We start from the raw sequence: 27,557 nt of genomic DNA on the forward strand, positions 1-27,557 counted from the left end.
TAGTAGAAACTGAAAAATTTAACTGACAGTGCAAAAAAAAAAAAAAGTAAAATTCTGTGTTTTAACTGAACTATAAAAGCAAAGCTTATCACATTCTAATACTGCATTACATATTGTTTGAATTCACCTTATAACTTAAAGATGCATGTCTATACAGCAAAAATGGCCTAAGTTTAAGACAATGGCTTCTCATTCACAATGTTTGGAATAAAAATAAAACTGAGTTTGAGATGCAACTGAACGTCAATCACTTTTTAAAACTTAAAGTGGTAACGTACCATTCTATTTCAGATAGGAACTCACATTTTTCTTGCCAGTAACTGTTCAAGCTAAACAGAAAAGTTTAAATATACTTCAAGGTTCTACTGCATTTTATGTCTAAAATCTAGAAATCCCTCCTAAATATTAACACTTTGAACTGCACCACTATAAAAAAACTTAAGAGGTGTCCCAAAATGTAAACCAATGAGTGGCAACATCCTAGGCTTTGTAGACTGTGCCCTGCAAGTCAACTGCCTCAGGATAAACTAAATTATCAATGACTGGTATGATTTTTATGATTACAATCTTGATAATGGTGGACAAAACCCCATCTAAATACCACACCTTCAAATGCCAAACTTTTAGCCAATAACTGAAGTTACACAGAAATCTTCCGGCAGTAAAATGACCAATTCTGTGTAAGGTAGCCCTGGTCTAGAATTCTGAAACAGGATCCAAGCAAGCGTCTTCATAATTTGCACGCAGTTCCTCGTGCTGGCTTCCATAAAGATGGACTTGCTGTTTTGTAAACTGAAGTGCTCTAGTTGAACAACATGAGAGAAGTTTCCATTTTTAAAAAAATCCTTGCATGTTTGTGCAGTTTAAAGAAACCTACCCCTGCTTTTATTTAATTAAGAAAATAAAACCAAAAAATGCTACATTGAGCAGGGATCAGGATCGGTACCTGTAAACATTGTTATTCCACTGCATCCATTACGGCAAAAGGAATTTACATGAATAGAAGCCACTCCATTCAGTTCAGAACATCTGTGCTGGTTTTGAGCTGGTGGCCTCTGTCTACAGGTTTTAAAATTGGGAGTGAGGGCAGTGGGGAACAGAAAATAGAAAAAGAAGGGAGTGGGGAAGAGGTACTGGGGATGAGGAAGAGATAAGCAGAGCTTAAAGCTGCACCACAGAGTTCAATCTTAGTCCCCAACTCTGCTGATCATAGTTCATTTCCACATTTATGGATTGAAAATGAAAATACTCTTGATAAATCAAGATATAGTTCTATACATACTGACATCACTGATGTCATAGTGAAAAAAGTTCAAACTTCCAGTGAAAGACTAAGCAAACCTGATACTTTCCTGGTGCTGGTACTGCACACCCACTGTTTCTGGGCCCCTCGCTCACGTCACTCAGAGTGAAGGGCGGCATGCTGATGCAGAGCGTGGGCACTGATGAAACCATTGGTCTCGCTGGCAGACAGACTGCCAAAGTCAGCCACAGACACGGCCATTTTGGCACTGGTGATATGATGTGTGTGATTTTCAAAGTCCACACCCAAATTACTTGCAGAAACCTCATTCATAAAGGATTCGGGAACAGCAATGCCCATTTTCAATCTCTTTGCTGGTCTTTCCGACTCTTCACTGCACATGTTCATGGGGTTTAGCTCTGAGTGATAAAATCCAGTCTCAAATAAGTTAAAACAATCACTTTCCCCATTGCTGGGCAGGGTGAGTAACTCCTCTGTTCCAACAGGCACATGATTGACTTGTCCACGGGGCGTGCTGCCCAGTGGAGGAAAGCTATCATCCAAACAACTCACATCCGCTGGATCGCAGACGGTCGCTACACCGCTGGTCAAAGCTAAAAGAGAGACGGAAAATGGTTTAAGTAAGCAGTCTGACGTCATGCCACAAAGAGGATATAAGTTTGCCCCAAGCTATGGTAAAAAATGCAAAAAGATGCTCATGTTACCTGTCAAGTCACTGGCAGTGAAAGAGCTGAGAATGTTCAGCTGTTGATCAGGAACAGGCTCAGGTCGGTTAGATGTTAAGGCTGAAGAATTTACTGTCCCACCCAGAGCTTCTGTTTCATCTACCAAACGATCCATATAGTCCCTAAAAAACACACCCCAATAATTTTATGACTGCATATCACAGTTAAAAACAAAAATCCCAGAAGTCAATCCCACAGTACTTACGTAACTCCAGGGTGATGGTTATATCGTTTCTTTCCAAATCTTGTCTGTTGAGCAAAGTAATCATAACGTTCAGATTTCTTCCACATATAGTAGAATGCTACACATTCAGCAACTGTTCTAGTTCTCACCTAACAAAAAAAGTTGCATTTTAAAAAATCAACATATTCTATGCATTTTTTAATAACTATTTTTTTTTACAACCCATAGGTCTTATTTTCTATCTTCCCAATTACGAAATTCTGAACTTTTTATTAGTGAACTGCCGTTACATTTACACTATTTAATAATGAGGCTGACTTCAAAAGCCCAAGGCTTTTTCTTTAAATCAGAATGTAATAATAATAATAAATGCATATCCAGAAATTATCTTTTTTTACACCTTTACCGAAAATCTTAAAACACTGACATCCTTTACTTTTCTTCACTGAACTTTCACTGTGATTCTGACTGTAGCAGGGGTCCTTCTTAACCCTGAGGGATCCATGAATGAGCTTCGTTGGGATCTATTAATTCCCCAAATTTCATGCAGGTATACTTTTCTGGGGAGAAGGGTGCAGCTTCATCAGATTATCAAAGGGTTCCAGGGCCCAAAAGAGATTAAGAACCATCTGCAAAGGGATCAGTACTCTACCGCATCTGGAATTTAAGATGATTGCCAGATAAAGGCAGAATTTTTTCCTTTAACGTGCACTTGGCTCTTAGCGCCAAGAGAGTTTGGTAAGAACAACAACAACAATAAAATTTGAGCCTCGTTCAACTTGGCTCCACATGCAGACTAGGGCTCTTCTAACTATATATAGGTAAAGGTATGAGTTCAGATGTACAGACAAAATTCTGTATCTTTATCCAATAAACACTTTCTCCCTGCTTAATCAGTACCCAATAAGGACGTTTCAGAATCTCTATCCTGATTAGTGAGCATGTTGTGATATAAGATCATAATATAGGAACAAGCTTTTTAAACCAAGAAGTAAGGTATACCTTTCAATAAATACATTAGCCGTAAGTCTTCAAAAAGAATATAGGCTTCTTGGGAACAGAGACCTTTCCTGTCTTATTCACTGATGTATCTCTAGAGCTTAAAATAATATCTGGTAAATGATAAAGCTTATTTGTGAAATAAATGAATATATTTCATAAATTATTGCTAAACTGAGATTTTATTTTGACTTAAAAGGGCAACTGCTTCACCTTTCAATAAATTAAACACTTAATCTCATCTGTGAGAAAACAATAGGTTTTCATACATACAAAAAAGCACTGAAGTATTCAACATCATACTGGAAGATCTAGCTAAATGCAATAAGAAATAAAAGGTATACAGATTGAGAAGAAAGAAATAAAACTGTCTGTTCACAGATGACATGATTGTCTATACAGAAAATCCTAAAGAAGCAACAAAAAACCCTCCTGGAACTAATAAATGATTATAGCAAGGTTGCAGGACACAAGGTTAATATGCAAAAGTCAATTGCTTTCCTATATACCAGCAATGAGCAATTGAGATTTGAAATTAAAAACACAATACCATCTACATTAGCGCCCCCAAAATGAAATACTTAGGTATATACCTAATAAAATACATGTAAGATCTATATGAGAAAATCTACAAAATTCTGATTAAAGAAATCAAAGAAGATTTAAATAAATTGAGAGATATTCCATGTTCACAGATAGGAAGACTGATTATTGTTAAGGTGTCAGTTCTTCCCAACTTGATTTATAGATTCAGTGAAATCCCAATTAAAATTCTAGCAAGTTATTTTGTAAATACTGACAAATTAATTCTAACGTTTATATGCAAAGGCAAAAGACCCAGAATAGCCAACACAATATTGAAGGAGAAGAACAAAGTCGGAGGATAGATACTACCCAACTTCAAGACTTACTATTAAGCTATCGTAATCAAGATAGTGTGGTACTGGTGAAAAAATAAACAAATACGTTAATGGAACACAATAGAGAGCCCAGAAACAGATTCACACAAATATAGTCAACTAATCTTTGACAAAGGAGCAAAGGCAATTCAATGAAGGAAGGATCATCTTTTCAACAAACAGCGCTAGAACAAGTGGACATCTATATCCACCTTTCACAAAAACTCAAAATGGATTATAAGACCTAAAAGTACACTACAAAACTATAAAAGCTCCTAGAAGATAACACAGGAAAGAAACCTAGATGACATTGGGGATAGTGATGACTTTTTAGGAACAACAATACAAACACAATCTATGAAAGAAAAATTGATAAGTTGGACTAATTAAAATTAAAAACGTCTACTCTGCAAAAGACACTGTTAAGAGAATGAAAAGACAGGGCAAAGACTGGGAGAAAATATTCAAAACTCACACATATTTTTTTGGACTGTTATCCAAAATATATAAAGAACTCTTGCAATTCAACAATAAGAAAACAAACCACCCAATTAAAAAATGTGCTAAAGACCCTAACAGACACCTCACCAAAGAAGATATATAGATGGCGAATAAGCATATGAAAAAATGACCCACATATGTCATCAGGGAAACGCAAATTAAAACAAGATACCACTACACATTTTAGAATAGCCAAAATCCAAAACAATGACACCACCAGATACTGGCAAGGATGTGGAACAATAGGAACTCTCTCATTCATTGCTGGTAGGAATGCAAAATGGCACAGACACTTTGGAAGACAGTCTGGCGGTTTCTTACAAAACTATCCATACTTGCTTAAAGAAAAAGAAAAAGAAAAAAAAAAAAACATTGTAAAGCAATTATACTCCAATAAAGATGTTTAAAAAAACCAAAAAAACAACAAAAAAATATCCATACTCTTACCATATCATCCAACAATCACACTTACTGGTCTTTACCCGAAGGAGTTGAAAACTTATGTCCAAAAAAACCCCTGCACACTGATGCTTACAGCTGCTTTACTCGTGACTGCCAAAACTTGAAAGCAACCAAGATGTCCTCCAAATGGTGAATGGATAAACAAACTGGTACATCCATACAATGGAATATTATTCAGTGATAAAAAGAAATGAGCCACACTAAGACTCCATGCTCCCAATGCAGGGGTCCCAGGTTCGGTCCCTGGTCAGGGAACTAAATCCTACCTGCTGCAACTAGAAGTTCACATGCTGCAACTAAAGATATTGTGTGCCGCAACTAAGACCAATATAGCCAAATAAATAAATAATTTTTTTTAAAAAAAAAGAGAGAGAGAGAAATGAGCCACAAAAAAACATGGAGGAACCTTAAATGCATATTACTAAGTCAAGAAGCCAATCTCCAAAGGCTACATACTGTATGATTCCAATTATATGACAAGGGATTTTTTGATCAGTGAAACTATTCTGTATGATACTACAATAGTGGATAGGTGTCGTTATAACAACAGAGTGAACCTACTGTAAACTGTGAACACTAGGGGATAAAAACATGGCAAAGTAGATTTACCAGTTGTAACAAATGCACCACTCTGGTCGGGGGGCTGGTGGGGGGAAGCCCTGTGTGGGTGGGAGCAGGAAGTACATGGGAACTCTCCATACTTTATCCTCAATTCTGCTGTGAACCTAAAACTGCTCTAAAAATAAAGTCTATTATTTAAAAGTGTCTGTATAGTCTAACAGTTTGGGATAATTAAATCTCATTAAAATATGCTTTGCTTATTCTTTCTTTTTGTCCTAAGGAACATACGATTCTAAAATATTTAGGTGGATAGGTCAATATTCTATGCCTACTGCTTTTTTAAAATTTTAAGTTTATTTATTATATTTATTTGTTTTTGGCTGTGTTGGGTCTTCGTTGCTGCACGCAGGCTTTCTCTAGTTGCGGTGAGTGGGGGCTACTCTTCCTTGCGGTGCAGAGACTTCTCGTTGCGGTGGCTTCTCTTGTTGTGGAGCATGGGCTCTAGGTGCGCAGGCTTCAGCAGTTGTGGCACATGGGCTCAGCAGTTGTGGCACGCGGGCTCCAGAGCGCAGGCTCAGTAGTTGTGGCACACAGGCTTAGTTGCTCCGCGGCATGTGGGACCTTCCCAGACCAGGGCTCGAACCCGTGTCCCCTGCGTTGGCAGGCGGATTCTTAACCACTGCACCACCAGGGAAGCCCCACCCATTGCTTTTTAAACTAGATTTTATATTTCAGAGCAGTTTTGGGTTTACAGAAAAATTGATCAGAAAGTAACAGAAATGTTAATAGCAGGGGAGCATTAACAAGTTATAGCTTTTATTCCCTACCCAAGAGGCTCATAAATTAGTTGCTTATATTCATTGTAATTACTAAGCAATTTCTCTATACTAATTTGCCTAACTTACCTTATTCTTCTGTATAAGATGAAAATCTTTTCCAAAAAGCATGAGTGCATGTTCAAAGCTCCGGCATTCTTCTTCTGTCCATGCAGTCATTCCTTCTAAAGAAATTTTAAAACAAAATAAATTGGCCTCAAAACTCTTATATATATAAATGACTGATTTACTTTCAGTAGGTTTTCCTAATAAAAAGGCTATAAACTTCTACACACACACACACACACACACACACACACACACAGAGACAAGTTCTTTATGTGGAGATTTTAGTTAGTAATCTTAACTAAAAAAATCTAGAATACCAAAATATAAACAACTGGGTTTTTTTCCTCTGCATGATGAGACAAGAATTTTATATTTTCTTCTATAATTCAAGCACATTGTTTTTCTGATTTCTTTAAGCAATGAGCATTTTTTTTAATTAGGGGGAAAAAAAGGTTATTTTCTTTATAGAAAAAAAAGCCTTCCTTTGGTCTTATGTCAAAACCATAAGCTCTTTAATTAGAGACCATAAATAATGAACACATATTTATTTAGAGTCAGTTTGCAAAGTGCTATGCTGTAGGAATATAAAGGGAATAAAAAACAGCCCATGCTCTCAAAAGACTAAATCCCATTCAACTTCCTGGCAGATGTCAATGTTGATGAATCAAATCTACTTGGGGCAGAGGAGACTTGAAGTGCCTCACAATGGGAACCAGGTCCCCAAAGCCATTAAGAGTAGCCCACCACAAAGGTGAAAACTTTGTTCAGAGTTTTGAGAGCTTAAAGTAATTTTTTCAAAGAAGCAGCTTTTACACGGAAACATTTCAATAGACTATCTCACCTACAAGTTTAAATGCATTGTTTCCAGCTTCTATATTTTTCCAAGTCATTTATATAATATTAGTAAGCATTATTTCACTCTATATATACTTAATGAAAGCTATGGTGCATGCAATTGATTTATATAATGACAAAAATACTGAAATTAAACTTAACCATTTTCCTTGACACACACAAACCAAAACCTAAGCACTGCAAAAATGTTATTACATGATTACTAAACATACACTTCTTGCAATAAATTGAATGGAATATATTATACATGTTTCTTTTTTTAAATCTTTAATCTCCTTTTCATTTCCTGTCTGGTTTAAGAAAAAGAAAAAGCAACTTTTTTCCCCCAATGAAATCATAAAATCATTCTTATTAATTACTTTGGATATATTGTCATCTCTGGGGTCTGCTTTGTTCTGGAGGTGACAGGGGGGTAACTAATTTGTATTTGAACAATCTCTGGTACGTCTAAAAATAGAGGGCAAGAAAAGGAAAAAATTATTTGCTATGAAGATGAAAATAGATCTTATACAAAAGTGTTATAGGATTGCTCCGTCCTTTATACTTTGCTTATTCTGATCCCCAAATGACCATCCCCTATCATTTCCCTCTCTTTATCCCAAGTGTTTCTTACCTTGAGAGGCCTTTCCGTTGCAGCAGTACCTTTCAATTGCTTCCTTTATATTATGGTTACACTTGAGAAGTTCATATAATGCCTTAGGGCAAGGGAAAAAAAAACTATTCAATAAAACTTACCAAAAGTTCATACTTAAAAAAAAAACAACTCAAAAACAAACAAACAAAAACAGGTGTATTGTAAGAGTCCTGACAAATACTAGCTGAAGTGCTCTCTAATTTCAGGACATTTGAAGCGTATGTTTGCCCAGACATTTAATCTACGTAACTGTCCTGTAGATTGACTCTGGTATCCGAAGAGTTTGTTCATTCTCATTCTACCTCTCAGAAGTCATCTACCAGTATCATTCCTCACTTTTTTTTTTTTTCATTGCCAGGCCTTCTGAGCTGGGAGAATATCCCTATTTTAGATGATTATTTCTAGTCAGGAAAAGTCAAGAATTATGGTCTTCTCTCTTGATAGCACCTTCTGCCTGCCTTTTAGAGTTTTAATAAAAGAGAATAGCAGCAGGTTTAGAATAGAAGGATGGATATTTTAGTGACTGGAGTTTATAGTTATTTCCATCTACTATGGAAGATACCATTTTTAAAAAATTAGAATTTCTTCCCATTAAACCTGTTTGGAATTATGAATATACTAAACAGCAGCAGACAGAACTCAACTGAAAGTTAAATAATAATCCACCTTCCCAAGTACGTTTCAAGAAAGGCAAGGATATTGGTAAACCTATTAATACATCAATAGGTTAAAAATCAATACATTAATAATCAATCATTAAAAACAGCTGCTAAAAAAGCTTCAGATAAATCAGTACCCATTTCTATTTTTAAAAAGACAAAACCTGTAACGGTTATAAGTAGATGGATACTACCTTACTATAAGAAAGACAGCCTGTATCAAACCAAGGCTGGTATTATTCTTTTTTTAAAATTTTTGGCCACACCCCGTGGCATGTAGGATCTCAGTTCCCTCACCAGGGATTGAACCCGTGCCCCCTGCATTGGCAGGCGGAGTCTTAACCGCTGGACTGCCAAGGAAGTCCCAAGGCTGGTACTATTCTTAATGTAAAAACCTTACATGTATTACCTTCCATCAAAAGCAGGCCTCAAACCACTGTAACTACCAAAAGTCTCTGAGAGTTATAGCTAATGCGGTAAAACATGTTCTAGGAATAAGAGATATAATAATGGTAAGGAAGGAACAAACGTATAATTCAGTAATGACTTTAAAACTAGAAAACCTAAGAGAAACAACTGAAAAATCATTATACTAAATTAAATAGTTTCAGTAGCTTGAGAAAAAATTTTTTTAATTTATATTTCTCTAAATCAACAATATACAAATACAAATATAATAGTGATCCCATTTACAACAGTGCTAAATACTGTATTTAAAAATAAGCATGTGATACTTAAACAAGCAAAAACATTTGAGTGATTAAAAACAAAGTCAAATACAGAGAGAATCAGAACATGTTCTTGAAGTAGGTTTTATGTTTTAAAGGTACTAATTCTTCCAAAATTAATTTATAGTTTTAATGGAATATCAATAGGAAAAGCCAATGGGATTTCTTTTTGACAGCTGACAAAACTACTTTGAAGTTCAGCTAGTTTGACTTCTCTGTGTTATTCGGAAATTCAAGTTTGAGTCCACCTATCTCTGGGCACTCATTAGCTGGGATTAGCTAGGCTGGAGATAGAGTGTAAAGGTATATGAGAAGGGCAAACAACGTCAGAGAGAAAAAACCCTAATAGGCAATACTTCCACCCTTAACCCACACACCATCAGGAGGGTACTCCATCTACAAGCACACAGTATTTAACGAATGCTCCTAAAGCAAATTTATACACTGTTTTTTTTGTTTGTTTGTTTTTGTGGTACGCGGGCCTCCCTCTGTTGTGGCCCTCCCGTTGTGGAGCACAGTCTCCGGACGCACGGGCTCAGCGGCCATGGCTCACGGGCCCAGCCGCTCCGCGGCATGTGGGATCTTCCCGGACCGGGGCACGAACCCGTGTCCCCTGCATCGGCAGGCGGACTCTCAACCACTGCGCCACCAGGGAAGCCCTATACACTCTTAATAGACATGAACTTTAATCACATCCTGAATAAAGTTCAAGAATAATCCAAAAAATAACTTTAACATAAAATCTAAAAGTCCGACCACAGAGAATGTTTAAATAAACAATGGAACATACAGACATCAAGAATGAAGTATTAAAGAAATCTCAATGGCAAAGAAAATAAGACTAAGTGGTTAAAAGGATATAACATGGTAGGTAAAGTAAAATATATGTGTGTGTATACAGAAAAAAAGGCCAGAAGACATGAAACAATAGAACGGTTATCATTAGGTCTTGGGATTTTTTTTAAACCAGTATTTTCCAAGTTTTAAAAATCAGAAAGAGATAGCCAGTTCATATGTAAGAAATATTCGAATCAAATATAAGAAAATCAAGAAGATACTATATTAGTTAGCTGCTGTTTCAACAAAAGTTGATGTATACCTGTTCATTGTCCCTTGTGTGCGTTCCTGCAGAAATCCTATCCATTATTTTTTCGTTTCCAGTTCTTAATGAGGTCTCAACAAGGTACTCCTTAACTTTGCTCTCCAAAACCACACCAGGACGCCAAAGTAATTGGTCTTCATTTTCATACACTGATAAAGAAAATCCCATCAACACATTAAAAGTAGCGAACACACTTTAAGATGTATACAAAACTGTTTTTCCTCTTCCTATACAAGAAACTAACTTTGAGGACACCAGTAATTTGATTGTCTGGCAAGCTGAGTCATTAGTAAAGGTTTAAAACAATTTTTTTTTTTAACTTTATTAAGGTCCAAGTATTCCAGTCACTAGAGCAAGTAGCTTTTTTGGTGATTGGATTTACTAACAAGTTAGAAAGCTTTCTATGCCTAGTAGTCTAATATAAAACCTGGTAGTGGTGTCTTACATTCTTCTAATGAGGGAGTAAAAATAACCTGTGTAAATTCTTTAATAAACTTATTACAATTTTCTCTTAAACTCCCTAAATGGCTCTATGAAAATGTCTACAGGTTAAAAATTGCAAACAAATTAAAACAAACAAAAATAAATAACAATCAAAATATCTGCCAATACTGAAATACCTAGGAAAGATATAGTTTTCCTTTACTGATTTCTTCCCAAAAGGTAAATTTTTATTTTAAAAAGCAAAAAAATAAAATAAAATAAAAAGGAAGCAGACTAATTAAAAATGGAAAACAGTGATAAACAGTAAGATAAGCAAACTTTCCACCTCTTAGAGAAGCTGATATTTAGTAAGCGAAATGACACTAAAACAAACTGTACTTTATTAATGCAAACACTGTTGCCATACTGAAGGTTTCTACTTCACACAATAAAGTCATACAGATAGCCCAAGTATTTATCCCATTGCTTCCATCCTTCAATTGTAAAATAACTACTAAATATAGCGAATAAAAGTAATTTACTGAGAGCTCACTATGCAGCAGAGACGGTGGTAAGTGCTTTACATTCACAGCTGTATAAGGCAGGCATTTCTATTCCCAATGAGCAGGAAAGTTAAAAATAAAGTGTGCCTGTGAAGCAATAAGACTGACTTTTGAGGTAAGTTTCTGGAACCAGTTTCATAAAGAAACTTTGGTCAAAACTGAAATAGGTAATATAGTTTGAGTTTATTCCCTCAAAAGATAGAGAAGGTATGCGTTCCTTTCTGAAGGTGTAGAACTGAGAGAATATTACCTCCGCTATGTTTCATCTAAGGACCAGCAGCTGCTGAGCATGTACTTTTGCCCATGGCCAAATCTACGTGTTTCCCAAGTATGGCTAGGAAGGTGTACCTGGACTTTTACTTCCCACCACCTCACCCCTCCATACTTTCAGAACCAGCTATAGTTGGAATCGACCAAAAATGTGACTTAAGTAGGGGTATGTAACAAAAGCAACAGAATCTTTACGTTCTACCACCTTATCTTTCAGGGCTGGGGCAAGAGAATTTCTTCTAGTTTCTTTTTTCCTTAAGTGTTTCTTCCCAAGAGGATTATATTCCTAACGTTCTCATTATCTCAGGTGATAGGATGCTACCAACTTCCACTGCAGTGGGATGTAGGCCAAAGAGCTGTACTTTAAGAGCAGCTCCACTATTTTAACAGGTGCTTAGCATACTGAGTAAGAAGCACCGTAAGGGGCCAGGGTTGGGGGGAAGGGGGCGGTAGTTCTCTGAGTCTCATGGTTAATTAATCTCATGATACATTACTCCTAAGTCAGGCCTAATTCTTCCCTGACTCCAAATCTATCTTTATACTCACAGGATGAGCATACAATCAGATATTTAAATAAACATATCAAGCGGTAATTTGGCTTACCAAATATTATCAAAATTAAAAGGCTTCCTTACCTTTCTCATTACCAGCATACTCTCCAAGATAAGGTGGAATCTCTGCTTGATATTGTAAACCAATCATTATTTCCTACAGGAAAATTTAGAAGTAAAGACAACTTATTACAAAAATAAAGACTGAAAAAAAAATGTTCCAATTCATTAATCAGTTACTACAAATCTAAAGTTATCTCACAAAATTATCGTAAATTATTTCAGAAGTGTTTTTAAAAGCTACTTTAATCCAAATGGTCTACTAAATTATGATGGTAACTTAACATACCTTCCTCAAATCTTCAGGTGAGTTACCACTGTCTGTTTCAACATCTTCAACCTCTGATTCTTTATCTCCATCACACGTAGTATTTGCTTAAAAGAAGAAAGTTAAATTTTAAAAAAGGGTTTTGTTGCCTATTTTTGCAGCACTTGAAAGAGTGCCTGATATTTTATGTTTTACTTATGATAAAAATTTGTTGAATAAATGAGATCAGCACAAATATACTAAACCTCTTGTACTAGTCTCACATTTTGAAACTAGTCAAAACAAGACACTGAAAACACGAAGAAAGTGCATAATATCCTTATAATTATCTGGTGTACGGTCATATAGTTTGGAGAGGCAAGAGGAAAACCACTACGGTCCCCTTAAAAAAAGAAGGTAAAGCACTAGATTACACTGATTACATTAATCCAGAGTGAGACATACACAACGAGCTGCACATTGAGTCCATAAAAATTATCTTTTTGCACACATATGTTTATGTGTATTGGAACTTGTTATCTGAACAGTTCTTCTACCATAAAAATACCTGAGAAATAAGCAAGATTGCATATAAGAAATTATTTCAGTTCAAAGACCTTTTAAATATTACTGATATACATTAAGGGATAACACCAAGAACTAAAAGAAAAGGATTAAATAAATCACTAAAAATAAAAAATACTTTTGGAGCAACTGATGGTAGTTTTCAAACTGACAGTAGTTTATCAGGAGAGTAAGAGCCTTTTAACAGAAATCCAAAAAATGTCTATAAAATTTCATGGCTGAACTAAGATTGGTTGCCCTAGCAACAGATGAGTCTTGGGAAAGAAAACAGCCCTGCAAAACCAAGCAAATGCTTTCGTTTTTAAAGAGCATATTAGTTTACATCTCCCCCAATAAAAAAAGGTTATAATCTTGTTCAGATTATAAACGTATTTTATTTCAATTAAGTAAAACACTCAGATATTCTGACATGACTACTGAATGTAACAAAATGTACTCAAGCTGCAGTATCAGTGCTACTACTGATCAGTAATGATTGGATTTCTTACATCGTAAAGGCCTAGGGAAGAAATCGGAAGTTTCATGGGAAGTCACAGATGGTGTCAGATCATCTGCAGAAGACTGAGTTTCCTCATCATCACCTGACAATAGGTCTTTTGCTATTTCCTCCTATAAGAATAGGAATGCAATGCTAGGGTTAGAAATGATTACATCCCATCAATTTTGAAAAAAAAAAGTCTTTATAACATTATTCATAAACATTATGGTATTATAATACAATTAAGAACTAACTGAAGTCTCAGTTTTGAGAAAAGTAAATTTGAAATTCTCCTATAATTTACTTCACGTACATAATTAGTTAATAACATTTACTAATTATATATAATATTAATGCTATACTATTATACATTTATGATATAGCAAACAATTTGCTTAATTTGTGGGTATGTAAAGAACTTATCTGAAGCGGTAGACTAATTTTTAGTGAATTTACAACAAAAATAATCTTACTTCTAAGTGGTTAAAAATTAAACTCACTTTCTGCCAACTTAAATAACTAAAAGAAAACAAAAAAGTCTCCAAACTCCACTCTTCCGATAATTTTTTAGAAGTCCAACTAATGCACCACTCCGACCAGTGATATAATTTTAAAAGAAACAGTTCAGAATTAATTTTTATGTAAGTATATAGTCATCCTTGTGCCTGGTACATAGTAGGCACTCAATATTTGCTGAATGACTATGGTCATTAAGGTTTTTGGTACATTAATATCACATTTAATTGAAAAGTGGGAACAACGTAACTCACAGGAAGATGTGGAGTCCTCTCCCTGCCTGAGACCTGAAAGATGAGGAAAGTTTCCCAGGGATCTGTTAGCAGAGACCATGACTGAATTCTCCTTGGCAGGGACTAGGCCTCCCCTACAACCAGCCTATGTTAAAGACGTATCACTGAGGCCTTGGCTGCTATGGTCTCTGTCACTCCCAGAGCCCAAGAAAACAGAACTTCTCTCCAACCACTCCATGCCTAAGCCAGATTGGTTTGAAAACTTCTGGGGGATTCATTAATCAATGCATTCAAGTGTCCACAGGATCAAAAGAAGTTAGGGCAAAATCTAAGTTTAGATACAGTATGTCTACACAGGAAAGATAAAAAGTTATGGAAGAATACTCAAATATGCAAAGTATTATGAAGCTATTACTACTTTTAAAGTAGTGAGATCAAAGCCAAACAATATTCAAATCAGTCACCAAAATGATAAGAGCAATGCATCCATAAGAAGTTTACAATTCAGAATTATGAAATGCTTTAAATTAAACTAATAAAAACAGTCAATGGTAACAGATCTGGAATTTTTTTCTACATGCTTGTACTTACTTTGTCTAGTGTCATATCTGGTAGTTCATCTGCAAGTTCACTTGGGGAGCTATTTGCACTGGAATTTGCAACTGCTGGAATTGTAGGTTCATAGCCATAGAATGCCAATAAATCTTCTAGAGGCATGTTTCCTTCCTATTCAAGCCAGAACACAAACATGAACTCAGCAGATGCCACAATGCTGAACCTCAGATAAACCTTGATGCCATTAATGTTCATAAAGCACATTATCAAAACAGCAGGACCAAATCAAAACCAAGTTTTAGTTTTGCTTTTTGTAACTGTATCCAGAACACAGGATCAAACACCTAGAGCTATAATTAATATATGAACAAAAGTCTAACAATTAACATCTTAATTTTCATTTTCCAGCATCATTTTACTTTTTAAAAACTTCCTCAAATATTTGCCTTCATGCAGACATTTTTTTCGCTTTTATATTACTATAACGATTCGCCTTGAAAACATTTCCGATTAATCAATCAATAACTTCACATAATTTTTAGCTTGTTTCCTTGCAATTAACAGTTGACCACTTGGTTTATTCTTCATGTTATTTAGAAGATACCTAATGAGAAAACCTTTGCTGAACATTTACTAACACTATTATGTTTATATATTAATGTTCAAGACACAGTTATCCTTTGATATTCCTACTACTGTATCTATATTCTGTACCAGTTGTTTTTTTCCCACAACTATCTGATGAAGTTTGCATTACCACCATCTTACAGATGAGAAAATTGAGGCTTAGTTCTGGGTTCAAATCCCAGGCCCCCAAGTTCTCTTACTGGCAGTGCTGCTTTGATAAAATTACAGACTCTGGCTGCAGGGCTACCTGTGTTATGAATACTTATGCCATGCCACATAGTGGCACCCAGTCATTGTTTTTTCCCTCCACTAATCTGAAAATAAGTGCTATATTTCCTTTTTTAAAGTAGTTTAATTCAACCACTAAAATGCATAGAACTGTTTATAATTATCATTTAAATGACTTCAAAACCATATATTCATGAACTAGTTAATTTCTTAAATATTTTAAAGACGCTTATGTCCATCTATTAAGAGATTCACTTTTAAAACTAGCTTACGGTTTAATTTTCCCTTTAAAAAAAAAATCTAAGTCATGAAGCACACAGCATGAAAGCAGAGTATGCAACACATGCCTACAGTTGATCACAAAGTGAGCTGAGGAGAGCCAGTGATGTCTCCCAGAGAGCCAGCTGGCTGCCCACCAGGGCCCACAAGGGACACAGGTTCTGGGGGTCCCTAAGAATTGGCCTTCACCTTTGCAGTATAGAACTTACATTTTTCACTATGCCTGAATGAAACAGATTCATGTTATGAGATGAGAATAAGGTACATGACAGAATGCTAATTTGTGAATCTGCAGTAGCAGACATGCACCTTTCCAATGACCATGCCACTCATGAAAACTTTTCAGCTTGGAAGTGGAATCAGTAAAAAGCTGCTTTGGGAGCATGGACAAATTCAGCACAAATTAAGTTGGATGGTCAGGATGGACAGAAAGTCACCCATGCCACGGGAAAACCTCATGAAGTATTCTTCTCGCAAATGAAAGAACCCCTCGAAGGTGCCAGAACCACATTGAGAGTTTCTCCAGTCCTGCTCCTTGCAGAGTCCATGCAGCCCATTCCCTCTGGTTCACACTAGTTGTAAGAGGAGACTGGTTACAGCCTTTGCCAACCACCTGTTAGCAATATTTCTCCAAAACTTTACAGTTTCAGATTCCCTCCATGAACTGGGGAGATGGCAACTTTCACTCATCATGCACTGACAGTCCACCTTCCCATCAACACAGCATTTACTGAGCTCTAGGTACCATGTGAAGGACTACTGGCTATGGGTAAAGAAATACAATTTCCAAAAATAAAAAAGAAATCCCTGCTCTCAAGAAATTCAGTCTTGGTGGAAGGAACTGATAAGTTAACAATTGTAAAACACGGTGACAGCTGCTTTAATCAGTTCTGGAATTGGTGCTGTGAAATGGTAGGTACAGAGAAGGGAAGACCTACACTCCAGGAATAATAGTATATGGTAGGGAAGTATCACACAGAGGACAAAGACTGAGCTAAGTCCTGAAAGACGAAGAGGCTTTTAACAGATAGGATTGTGTGCTAGGGACTTGTGGTTCATCGTCAGAAACACTGACTGAGCAGTGACTGTGCCAGGAGCCCACTGTGCCAGGTGCTGGTATGAAACACAGGTCTTGCCCTTCTACAACTTACAGACTAGGGGGATACCAACAATACTCAAATATGGAACTGCCAATTAAGATGAGTGCAAAAGAAATCAATAGGGTCCTGAGATACAGAATTATGTGGAGGGCCTACTGTCATAGGGTTACAGAGTCAGACAGTGAATGACTTCAGCTGAGGCCCAAAGTCTGAGAAGTGACCAATCCTGTGAGGAGCATTCCAGGCAAAGGAAACAACACACTTGAGGCCTGAATATGGTTTTCCACTAAGCCAATGGCCAGAGCACAGAGAGTAGAATGAAGAATGGCTCAAGAGATTAGAAAGACAAGCAGAGGCAGATCACAAAAGGCCTCATGGGAAAGAAACTTGGACTTCATACTCCCAGGGCAACGGGAAGCCATTGGAGAATTATAAAACTGGAGTGACATGACTTTATTTCTTCTTAAATCCTCGGCAGCTGTATGAAGAAAAGTTTGGGGAGATGAAGAGGGAAGAGAAAAGCAGGGAGACCACTTAGGAGTTGCATGCTGGGTTAGGGTAGTGATACAGACATGGAGAGAAGTGAATAGATGAGATGTATTCTGAGGTGTAATCAAATGGGCTACTGGAGTAAAAGGGAGAAAGAAGGACAACTCCCCAGATTTCTATCTGAGCAACTGCCTATCGTGGTAACTTTTACTGAGGTAGAAAAGACTAAAGGAAGGAAAGGTTTATGAAGGAAAAAAACTAAGAGCTCTGCAGAGGGACTTCCCTGGTGGTGCAGCGATTAAGAATCTGCCTGCCAATGCAGGGGACACGGGTTCAAGCACTGGTCCAGAAAGATCCCACATGCCGCGGAGCAACTAAGTCCGTGCGCCACAACTACTGAGCCTGCGCTCTAGAGCCCACGAGCTACAACTACTGAAGCCCGCGCGCCTAGAGACCGTGCTCCGCAACAAGAGAAGCCACTGCAATGAGAAGCCCGCGCACCGCAACGAAGAATAGGCCCCGCTCACCGCAACTAGAGAAAGTCCGTGTGCAGCAAAAAAGATCCAACTCAGCCAAACATTAAAAAAAAAATTAAAAAAACCAAAATGTTTGAGAGGAGAAGAATACGGTGAATTTCATAATTTAAAAGAAAAGAGTTTTGCAGAGGACACAAAGTTAAGTTTGAGAGGACTATGAAACATCCAAGTGGAAAAGTCAAGTTGGCTAAGAGCCTGGAGCTCAGAGGATCAGGCTGGGCTAAAGATATAAATCTGGCATTCATTAGCATCTAGATGATATTTAAAGCCACAGGAGTAGATGAGCTCACTCAGGGAGAGAGTAAAGAGAAGGCGATCTATGCTTCATTAGAAGAATTTTCAGATATATTACCCTATAGGCAATGGGACACGTCTGGAAAATTTTAGATATGATTTGCATTTTGAAAAAGACATCCTAGGGGGAGTAGAAGAATAAGAGCCTGAACTAAGAAGGGAATTAAAGAATCTATTTCTTGACTTACGTGATAGAGGGAATGTAGGTAACACAGGAGTCTAAGTGGATTGCCCATTTCTGGCCTGAGAAGGTTAAATAGCTACAGCATCATTATAAGACCAAAACAAAAGACAAATAAACTTAAGGGTAGAGGGTGGGACAGTAGATGATTTAAGGTGAAAGTCGAAGCACTGGGCTTGAATGAGTTATCCAGAAGAGGAATACAGAGTGAGAAGACAAAAGCTAGAACCCTGGGGAATACCATCAATTAAAATGAGGGTAAAGAAAGAAAAGTCCATAAATACTACAGAGGGAAACACCAGAGGGTAGAAGTAGAACTAGGGGAAAATGCAGGATTATGTAAGTTAAGAAAGAAGCAAGGGTGGAGAAACCACGGATGGTCACTTGGGTCAAATATCAAAGAGAGATCAAGCAAGATAAAGCAGACATGAATTCTTTGTATCTGTCAATCAAGAATTATTGGTGACCTTACAACCTGTTGGGAGAAGCAAAGCTGAGGACTGAATGGGAGGGCAGAAAGTACACACACTATAAAAAGAGAATGTTGAAGGGCAACACAGGGTCAAAACAGAATTTCCAAATGTGGGAAATATATGAGTAGGAGGCCATGCTGAAATAAAAAAAATAAGTAGAAGAATAAACTGAGGGCTAAAGGGGTGGAATCTAGGGACTAGCCTGGGATGTGGAAGATGCTTTTGGGACTGGAGAGAAGGAAGGAAGAATTAGCATAAAAGTTAAGTTTGCATGTGTGGGGCAAACAGGAGGTTCTGGGTAGTCATTCACGAAAATCCTACTTTCTCTACAAACACACAAGCATGATCATCTGTTGAGGGAGAAGGTGACCTTCTTTGTGGAAACCTCCTTAATACAGTCAAAGGATGACACTGTAATGACCCCTAGAAGGGGCTGGTGCTAAAACACAGAAATGATCTGTACTAAAACTTTAAAGCAAAACTGGAGAAGATTAATCCAGTCTCTGAAGCACTTTACAAATGAGCTTTCTGTTAGAGTCTATTAATAAAGCACTTAGTCCTTTGAAGCATAGAAGAAATGTTTTCAAAATTGAATTAGCAAATCTCAAAGTCTCTGAGGATCTGTGGTGGCTAGATCAGCTTAGAAGTTTGATCTAGCACCTTATCCCAGGGATGAGGATTTTTCTCTTCTACAATATTTCTCAGGCATTTTGTTGAACCTATTTAAATTTCAAGGGACACATCTGAGTCCAGTCACACTTATAAATGAACTGTTTTGTAAGTCAAAGGATTTATAACAGGAAGAGCACAATATTTAGAGGCAGAGGGCTCACTTTGCTAACTACTACTGTGGGCAAATCACCTAACCTCTCTCACCTCTATTTCCTCATCTGTAAATAGAAAAACACATTATTTCATTAATCCTATGATGCATAACCTCACGTATGAGAAATCAGGACGCACCTCATCACCACTGTACAAATTTCTCATAGTAATGTCCCTCCCTGCTCCCATCTATGCTACTTCTAAATCTACGGTACATCTTACAATCAACAAGGCCTCTGAGCCAAGGAAATAATGCTAATACTTGTCTGACACACCTGATGGTGTTGCTGAATGGGTCAAATGACATTGTCTAAGTGAGGTACAAATTAATTTTCACATAACACCAGTCTGGTATCTTATAATACTGGATGCAAAACCGCATACATATAACTTTTTAAAATGCTTTTTCATTTCACAATGCATATCAGAGGAGAAATCTATATATTAATAAAGGCAGAAATGTAAATTACTTTTTTAAAACTTATAGGTCTAAATCTAGGATTATTAAATTAAAACCTCTCAGGAAACAGTAATGTGAATAAATTAAAATGTAGAACAATATAACATAAACCTTATTTTAGTATGGTTAATAACTAAAATCTTGTCACATAATCTATTCTCTATACTTACCAAAGTGCTACTGTAAGAAAACTGATTTTGTACCGCTCTTATTTTCCATAACATATAATGCACTAAAAATTTGTAAGCACCAAAATAAAGGCCATATGTATAGACTACCAAATTTATTTACTATGAGCATAACAACTTGTAGTTTTTTAAAACATTAACACCAAGGCTCTAAGACTGTTACCATGTACCAACACCTAAATCACTGTTCCAATAATATAAGATTAATACATTATTTTAAATTGTATAGAAATAATTTCAAACTTCTTCTAAAAATAAAATGATCCTTACTCTTTATATTTGTGTCTCTATCTACTGTTTCTTTTCTTTGTTTTCATGTTTCATTAAACATCAATAAAGAACAGAGACCACATCTACACAGTTATGCTTTACTGCAGATAAGAATCACAGTTCAGATGAAGTGAGCAGTCAGTCACTCTTAGAAACAGCTCCTCTTGTCCCTTGCTCAATGAGAGAAGGATTAGCCTTCTGAGCAAGGACACAGCTCTTAGGTCTTCACTAGAATTTGTTTAAAAATCACCTGGATTTTTCTGTCTCAATTTCCAAGAATGCGACAAAATGCCAAGAAGCAAAACTGCCTAAGTACAGAGAAGTTGAAACATTTAAAGGCCTGTAATTTTTCAGAATCTACAAATTCAGTGACAGGTATCATTACAAAGATTTAATTACTGGAGTTTACTAAACAAAATGAAAATCACAGGAATAGAAACTAGGTATTTCTGTGAACAGCTAAGTGAGTAACTCTTTGCTGTTGATTATTTCTCTATATCTTCCCTAATTTTCTTTTAAAACTCACCACACAGATTAAAGCAGCTATTACTATAATCTCTGGAAGAATAAAACCTACAAATCTGGAAAACAAAAATTTACCAGCCCATAAAAATCTCTACCAGATTACCCATACTCAAGTAGTAACTACATTAACACATTAAATTTTAAATTCTTACTAGTTTACTGACAAAACATCTATTTGTGTGGTTAAAGCACAGTCTAGCACATTTATATTATTTTCTTATGTCATGCTGTAAATAGACTGCTGTCTCCCTATCTTTAACAGCAAACACATAATTAAGGAAGGTGCATTATGAGACCACCTGGGACTTTTGACCAAGCCCACAGCAGTGTCCTGACATAAAAAACTACAGGAGAGAAGTATTCTAAGAAGCCTTCCATGAACTTCCACATGAGGCTAAACACATTTTACTAGACATAAATCCTTTCTCCCATAGCTCTCACTGCTTACTGCTTTCATAGTTCTTAGCAGAGGACATCAAAAAAATCTTTGCTCTCATTTGTCACCCCACACTAGACCATAAGCTCCCAGAGATCAGAAACATTGTCAAATTGCTCATTTTTGCCATCCCAGGACCCACCACAGTCCTTGGCTTAGTGATAATGCTAGCTGGATTATAATTCTCAATTTTTCTAGGCTACCTACTCATAAGAGGTAGAAATGAATTCCCTGAATAAAGTCAAGGCAGAGCTTGAGACTCTTGGGTATCTTTTCTCATCAACAGGCAACAACTTATCATCACCCCTGAAAGAAGTGATAGGTAAGACTTTTCTTCTTGATTATTTCGTAACAATTTTATCTCTATATTCCCAAATCTGTTTGGCTTTTATAGGAGATATATGTATTTTTTTTAATGATTAAATCTAACCGCAACCATGTTGGATTAATCTGCCAAAGGAATAAACATGTTTAGAATATTTCAGGTCTACAGGAGCAAGCCTGGGGTCTAGGCCCTGAAGACTCTGCTTCTGTTTCCCTGTGTGTTAAGATGAAAGAAGAAATGCAATAATAGCACAGCCCTGCCTCACAAAGATAGCAGAAGAGATTACCTAAGAATGTGCTTTGTCTTCTTCAAGAAAAAGAAGTATGAAAACTCAGTATTATTCCTGAAAACTTTTGTTATTCTGGGCTGATTAGAAATTTGCAAATAAGGTTAATTTACAGATAAGTATAATCTTTCCAAGGAACCCCTCTCTCTGTAGTTCCTGGTATAAATATATGTTTAAAATCCAGTTCATTTGAATTTATACTGATTTGGGGTTTTAAAAGTTACAAACTACATTTACCTTCCCGACTTTCTAAAAGATGACTGGGTGGGAAGGAAACAGGATATTACTAATTCACATTTAAAAACAGAGTAAAACTTTTTCTCTCTCAATTTCCTTATAGTAATCTATCAGATTTTAAGTTTCTTGAAGGAGAACTTCTCCCTGTATCTACTGCAGTGCTTAGTTAAACTCAAGTTTGCCCCTCAGTAAAATAGTGTGATATAATGTAAAGAGGCTGGACTAGGATTCAGAACTAAGTTTCCTACAGTTCTCTATATCTCAATATTCTCATCTGTAAATGTACCTAGTTCATTGTCCTGGTATAAACTTAAAAACAGGTTAACAAACATAAAATAATTTTTAAAAGTTATACGAAAATGTACTTATTAGGCTATCCTTCAAAATAACAAGAAAATCAGTAACTTTCTGTACAAGTTAGGTCAAAAGGAAATACGCTGATACTATTTTTTTAATTGAAGTATAGTTGACTTACAATGTTGTGTTAGTTTCAGGTGTACAGCCAAGTGATTCAGCTGTTTATATATATGCGTGTGTGTATATATCTTCTTATAAATATGTGTGTGTATATATATATATTCTTCTTCAGATTCTTTTCCATTATACACTATTACAAGATACAGTTCCCTGTGCTATACAGTAGATTCTTTGATACTATTTTTATTTCAGGTAGGTTATAAATAATTTATAATAGAATGTCAAAATCTTTACTATAAGTTTGTATTAAAATACTAAAGTAAAATCCTTTACCTTTTCTAAGTCTTCAATTTCAGAACTGAAGTTTTTACCCTCATCCATCATTTCCTCTTCTTCAAGAGTTCTTTCATCATCATAGTCATGGACCAACATCTCAGCAGTGGGGTCAAAATCATGATCCTCAGACGACAAAGACCCAACTGGAAGGAAACAAACTGAATCACTTTACAGGTTCACAAGGCTATTTACAAAAGAAAATAACTTGTGTTCTACTGCCAGTTCCTTAATACACTTGTCTAAAAGCAGTAGAAAAATGTGAGAAGAATTATGAAAGGAAGACTTCACAAGAGTCTTACATAGTGAGGCTAAAAACTTCAGGAGAAGGGAATATTAACTTTACTCAAATTCTAACCCTCAAATAAAGGTTCAAATCACAACAGAAATGTGGTTTTTAGAACAAATACAAATTTCTGTGAAGCAGCTATACAGCAATTCAGTCTTCAAAAGCACTACCTCACTTTTCACGTCTATAACAGTATTTCAAGCTCCCCAGCATTAAACCATAAAAGCATGCTTTTCTTTGGACTACTAATAAAGTTCTTAAGGTTATGTGAAGGGAATACAGAAAATCATATCTAAGAGCCTTGGAAGATGTATCCCATTGCAAGTTGTTTTAGTCAATTCCAACTTGTTTATAAGATAGTAATGCTTGGGAATTCCCTGGTGGTCCAGTGGTTAGGACTCTGCACTTCCACCACAGGGGGGATGGGTTCGATCCCTGGTTGGTAACTAAGATCCTGCAAGCCACGTGGTGTGGCCAAAAAAAAAAAAAAAAAGATGGTAATGCTTTTTAATGGCAAATCTGAAGTCAACAGGATACCCTGAAAACCAAGTGGAGAAATGAATACTATCCATAATCCCGAAAATGAAGTCAAATTTATGAAAAACAGGATTTTCTCCCTTTGTTTTACTCTACTATGTAATTTAATTAGATCACTCTCAGAGCAGGCAAGGAAAGAAGTATTAGAATCTTGGAGTGGAGAAAGGGAGAAGTGGAAGGAAGCATATTCAACACAAAAAGGTTGATGTGTTTTTAGTCAAGCTATTTAATATTTTAAACATTTAAGGACATTAAGATCATTACCAAAACACTGAACTAGACCAAAGATTTTTCACTATGGAAAAAAACACAGACAATTCAATGTTTTTCATTCTGAGTTCAGAGAACTCTAATCATTAGCCCTAAAAATAGTAAAATTCCTATGGGACTCTATTCTTTAGGAGGTTTACATTATAATGTTATTTTTTGAATGCTGAAAGATATTAACCTGCTCATTTTAAAAGCCTGTTGAAGTATAGGTAGTTTAAGTTAATTTTAGAGAAAGATGAATATTTGTTAAATAGCTGAAAAGCAGAACATCAACCATTACAAATCTTCTTTGAGGAATTCCAGGAAACTTTTGGGGTATGCCAAAGTGTAAGGTATGAAGTAGATGGTAACTTTTCTACCTCCTTGAAAGCAGAGCTCTACCCTCTTTCTAATCCACGTATCACTTGGCACACTTTAAGGCTTCCCCTGAAAGAGGAAAGTATTCATTCAATAACAGCCAGAAACAGAAGGGACTGAGGGTCTACTCTTGGCTTTGTCCCTGGCTTTCTGGGACCTGAGGCAAGTCATTTAAACCGTCGGGGCCTGGGTCCAGTTTTTCATTTATAAAATTCATAGGGTTGGTTTAATGACCTCTAGTCTCTTCTGGTTCTAAAATGTTCTTAAAAATTGGCTAATTGATTATAAACAAGTTATAAGTTTGTTTAAACACCAAAACCACACTTTTTGCTTTTTATTTAGATTGCAACTTCTTAAAAGCAGACAGTGATACAAAATGGAAAAATTCCATTATCATCCAGATGTTTGGCATCATGTACATAAATATTCTTTCCCTGAAATCAGCTATAACAAAGAAATGTTTGTCTCAAAATTAGAGAAACTTAAAACAATTTTTAAATGTAAAGACATAGCTATTTTCAAAATAGCCACAAATTTCTTCTACTTGGTGTTAATTATTTTATAATACCTTAAATAATAATCAAGTGAGACATTAAAGGTTGACTAAAGACACGAAGTAATACGCAAGAAAATGGACTCTAAGGCAACATGTGGTAACAGAAGACTTGGGAGCCCATCCAGACTCTGCTATTAACTAGGTAACTCTCGGTAGAGTTATTTAGAAGTCTCCTCAAGTGTAAAATAAGGGAGTTGAACTAGTTCAGAGGCACTTTTCCTGGAGACTATGAGAGGGAAAAGAGGCAGCCAAAAGGGGGCTGGAAAGAGAATAAGAAACTGAAACAAAGCTGTCCTTAACATTTCAGCACATGAGGAAAGGTCTCTGCCATAGATGGGTTTCAGGGGTTCCACAAACCCCAAGTTATATGCAATTATCCATTATGTGCAGAGTTCTCGAGACAGAGTCCCTTGCTTTCATCAGATCCTGACAGGGGTTTCTAACACCAAAATGGTTAAGAAACACTGTCCTAGATGATCTAATGTTGTCTCACCTCAAAAATTCTGTATTACCACTTTTCTTTGCCAAACTCAGAAAGTATGTGTTTCTTTTAATTAGGACAGCTTTACGTAACTCTCAATTTTGCATTTAATACAATCCACAGACACTTCTCAATTATGAAAAATGTATGAGACAAAACAAGGGGAGATGGAGAGTCAGGATTAATGATCAATATAAGCACCCCCAAAGTTCTGACAAATTAAAGAGACAATTTCTCAAAAAAATTAAAATCTAAATTAAACTGCTAAAGTTAGTGGAAAGTTTGGGAAAGATTTGGGATTAACCGTTTCAGGCTTGGAGAAAAAAACACGATATGCGAGAATTAAAGATCTATTACTTAAAAAGAACGTTTGTCAATTAGCAGCTCTGTAACAAAAGTATTTTTTTCAACATGCCAGATAAAAGTGAGAAAAGAGTGTAACTGTTCCTTCCTCCAACAGCTTAATTACCAAAATGAACACTGAAACCTCTTAAAAACAAATGATGAAAAACTCGCAAGACAAATTTCTGTTGGAAAAATTGAGCAATAGATCTTTGGGTCCCCATCACCCTTTGGGACCCACTGAAAAGTAAGAAAAGGGGACAAACCTGGGCTCGAACTTCCAAAAGAAGCCTAGGAGAGAAAAGAAAACGTGCGGTTAGATCGCGCAGCCAGGGAAAGAGGCAGCGCCGGCAACAGGGCGCAGAGGAGGCGGAGCCCAGCGCTCCTCCGCAGCTGCCAAAAGTGCAAGACGTAGCTTCGCTCCAATCGCTCCCGGCCCCTTTCGGGCCCCTCTTGGCTGCCTCGCCTTCCTCCCCGAGTCCGTAGTGTACAAACTCGCACACCGGGGACGAAGCCCGGTGTCTAACTGGCAACTCCAAGACTCCGCTTGGAGCTCAGCAAGTTATAAAGTAGAGAAGCACAACCCAGAGCAGTCGGCTCACAGCATCGGTCCCCCATACCCCGGCATCTCAGGAGTCCCCAAAATCCCACCTGGCTCTCCACGGCCCCAAACAACAACTCGCAACCTAACACCCTTTCCTGGAAGGGACTCACCCTGCGCATCCAGTCCACCTCCTGGGGCCCGGTAGCCCCAATTCCTGGGCTGCCCTCTGCCCCCGAGCGTTGCCAGCTCGCAACCGGACACTCGCCCCCAAACCAAAGCTCAAGCCCCCCCATACTCTCTCCGGCGTCCGGAGACGCGGATCCGCAGTCCCAGAGATGCTGGTTCCTTCCAGGGTGTTCAGTCGCTCCCCGGGCCCGCCAGCGAGCCCCTCGCCCTAGCGTGCTCCAGCCGAGGGGCTTCTGCTGCGCCACCCCCTCCCCCCAAGCTCACTAGTCCCGGGGGACACAGCCAGGGCAGCTCCGCTCGCCCTGCCTCCCCCCTTAAGCTCGGAGGAAAGTGGGGCTACCGAGAGTCCGTGGAGAGAGCGTCGAGGGTCTTGGTCCTCCCCGTTTACCCACAGGAGCTCCCGCACCTCCCGGGCTGCGGGGCGGGGAGTCCCGCTCGGCTCTCGCGAAGCCCAGCGGCCGCGCATCCCGCTCGCCTCCGCGCCCGGAGCAAAGTGGAGCGTGAGGTTCCTTCGCACCGCAGCCTGGACCCAATGGGCCGGGGGCACA

The 27,557-nt window shown here is 37.3% G+C and overlaps 1 protein-coding gene across 1 annotated transcript; it reads right to left on the minus strand.

Moving 5' to 3' along the window:
* Positions 1-26,573, minus strand: MIER3 (MIER family member 3). The gene is made up of 12 exons (XM_029218785.1): positions 26,546-26,573; positions 23,448-23,593; positions 14,975-15,109; positions 13,645-13,765; positions 12,614-12,699; positions 12,349-12,421; positions 10,455-10,606; positions 7,948-8,029; positions 6,501-6,595; positions 2,195-2,322; positions 1,969-2,111; positions 1-1,857 (listed from the first exon to the last, which is right to left on the minus strand). The coding sequence occupies exons 2-12, from the start codon at positions 23,544-23,546 to the stop codon at positions 1,400-1,402; spliced, it is 1,572 nt and encodes a 523-aa protein (XP_029074618.1). The 5' UTR covers positions 23,547-23,593; positions 26,546-26,573; the 3' UTR covers positions 1-1,399.
* Positions 26,574-27,557: the final 984 nt, after the last annotated feature.

This window comes from Monodon monoceros, unplaced genomic scaffold (genome assembly GCF_005190385.1).
Source record: "Monodon monoceros isolate NGI ecotype Baffin Bay Population unplaced genomic scaffold, NGI_Narwhal_1 Super_Scaffold_12, whole genome shotgun sequence".
Lineage (NCBI taxonomy): Eukaryota > Metazoa > Chordata > Mammalia > Artiodactyla > Monodontidae > Monodon > Monodon monoceros.

Coding starts and splice junctions, on each gene's coding strand:
- MIER3 (XM_029218785.1), bottom strand. CDS start 23,546: ATGTTGGTCCATGACTATGATGATGAAAGAACTCTTGAAGAAGAGGAA. Junction 12,700..13,644: donor CTTCCCTAGGCCTTTACGAT/GTAAGAAATCCA, acceptor TCTTCTTTTAAG/CAAATACTACGTGTGATGGA. Junction 8,030..10,454: donor ACACAAGGGACAATGAACAG/GTATACATCAAC, acceptor CCTTGCCCTAAG/GCATTATATGAACTTCTCAA.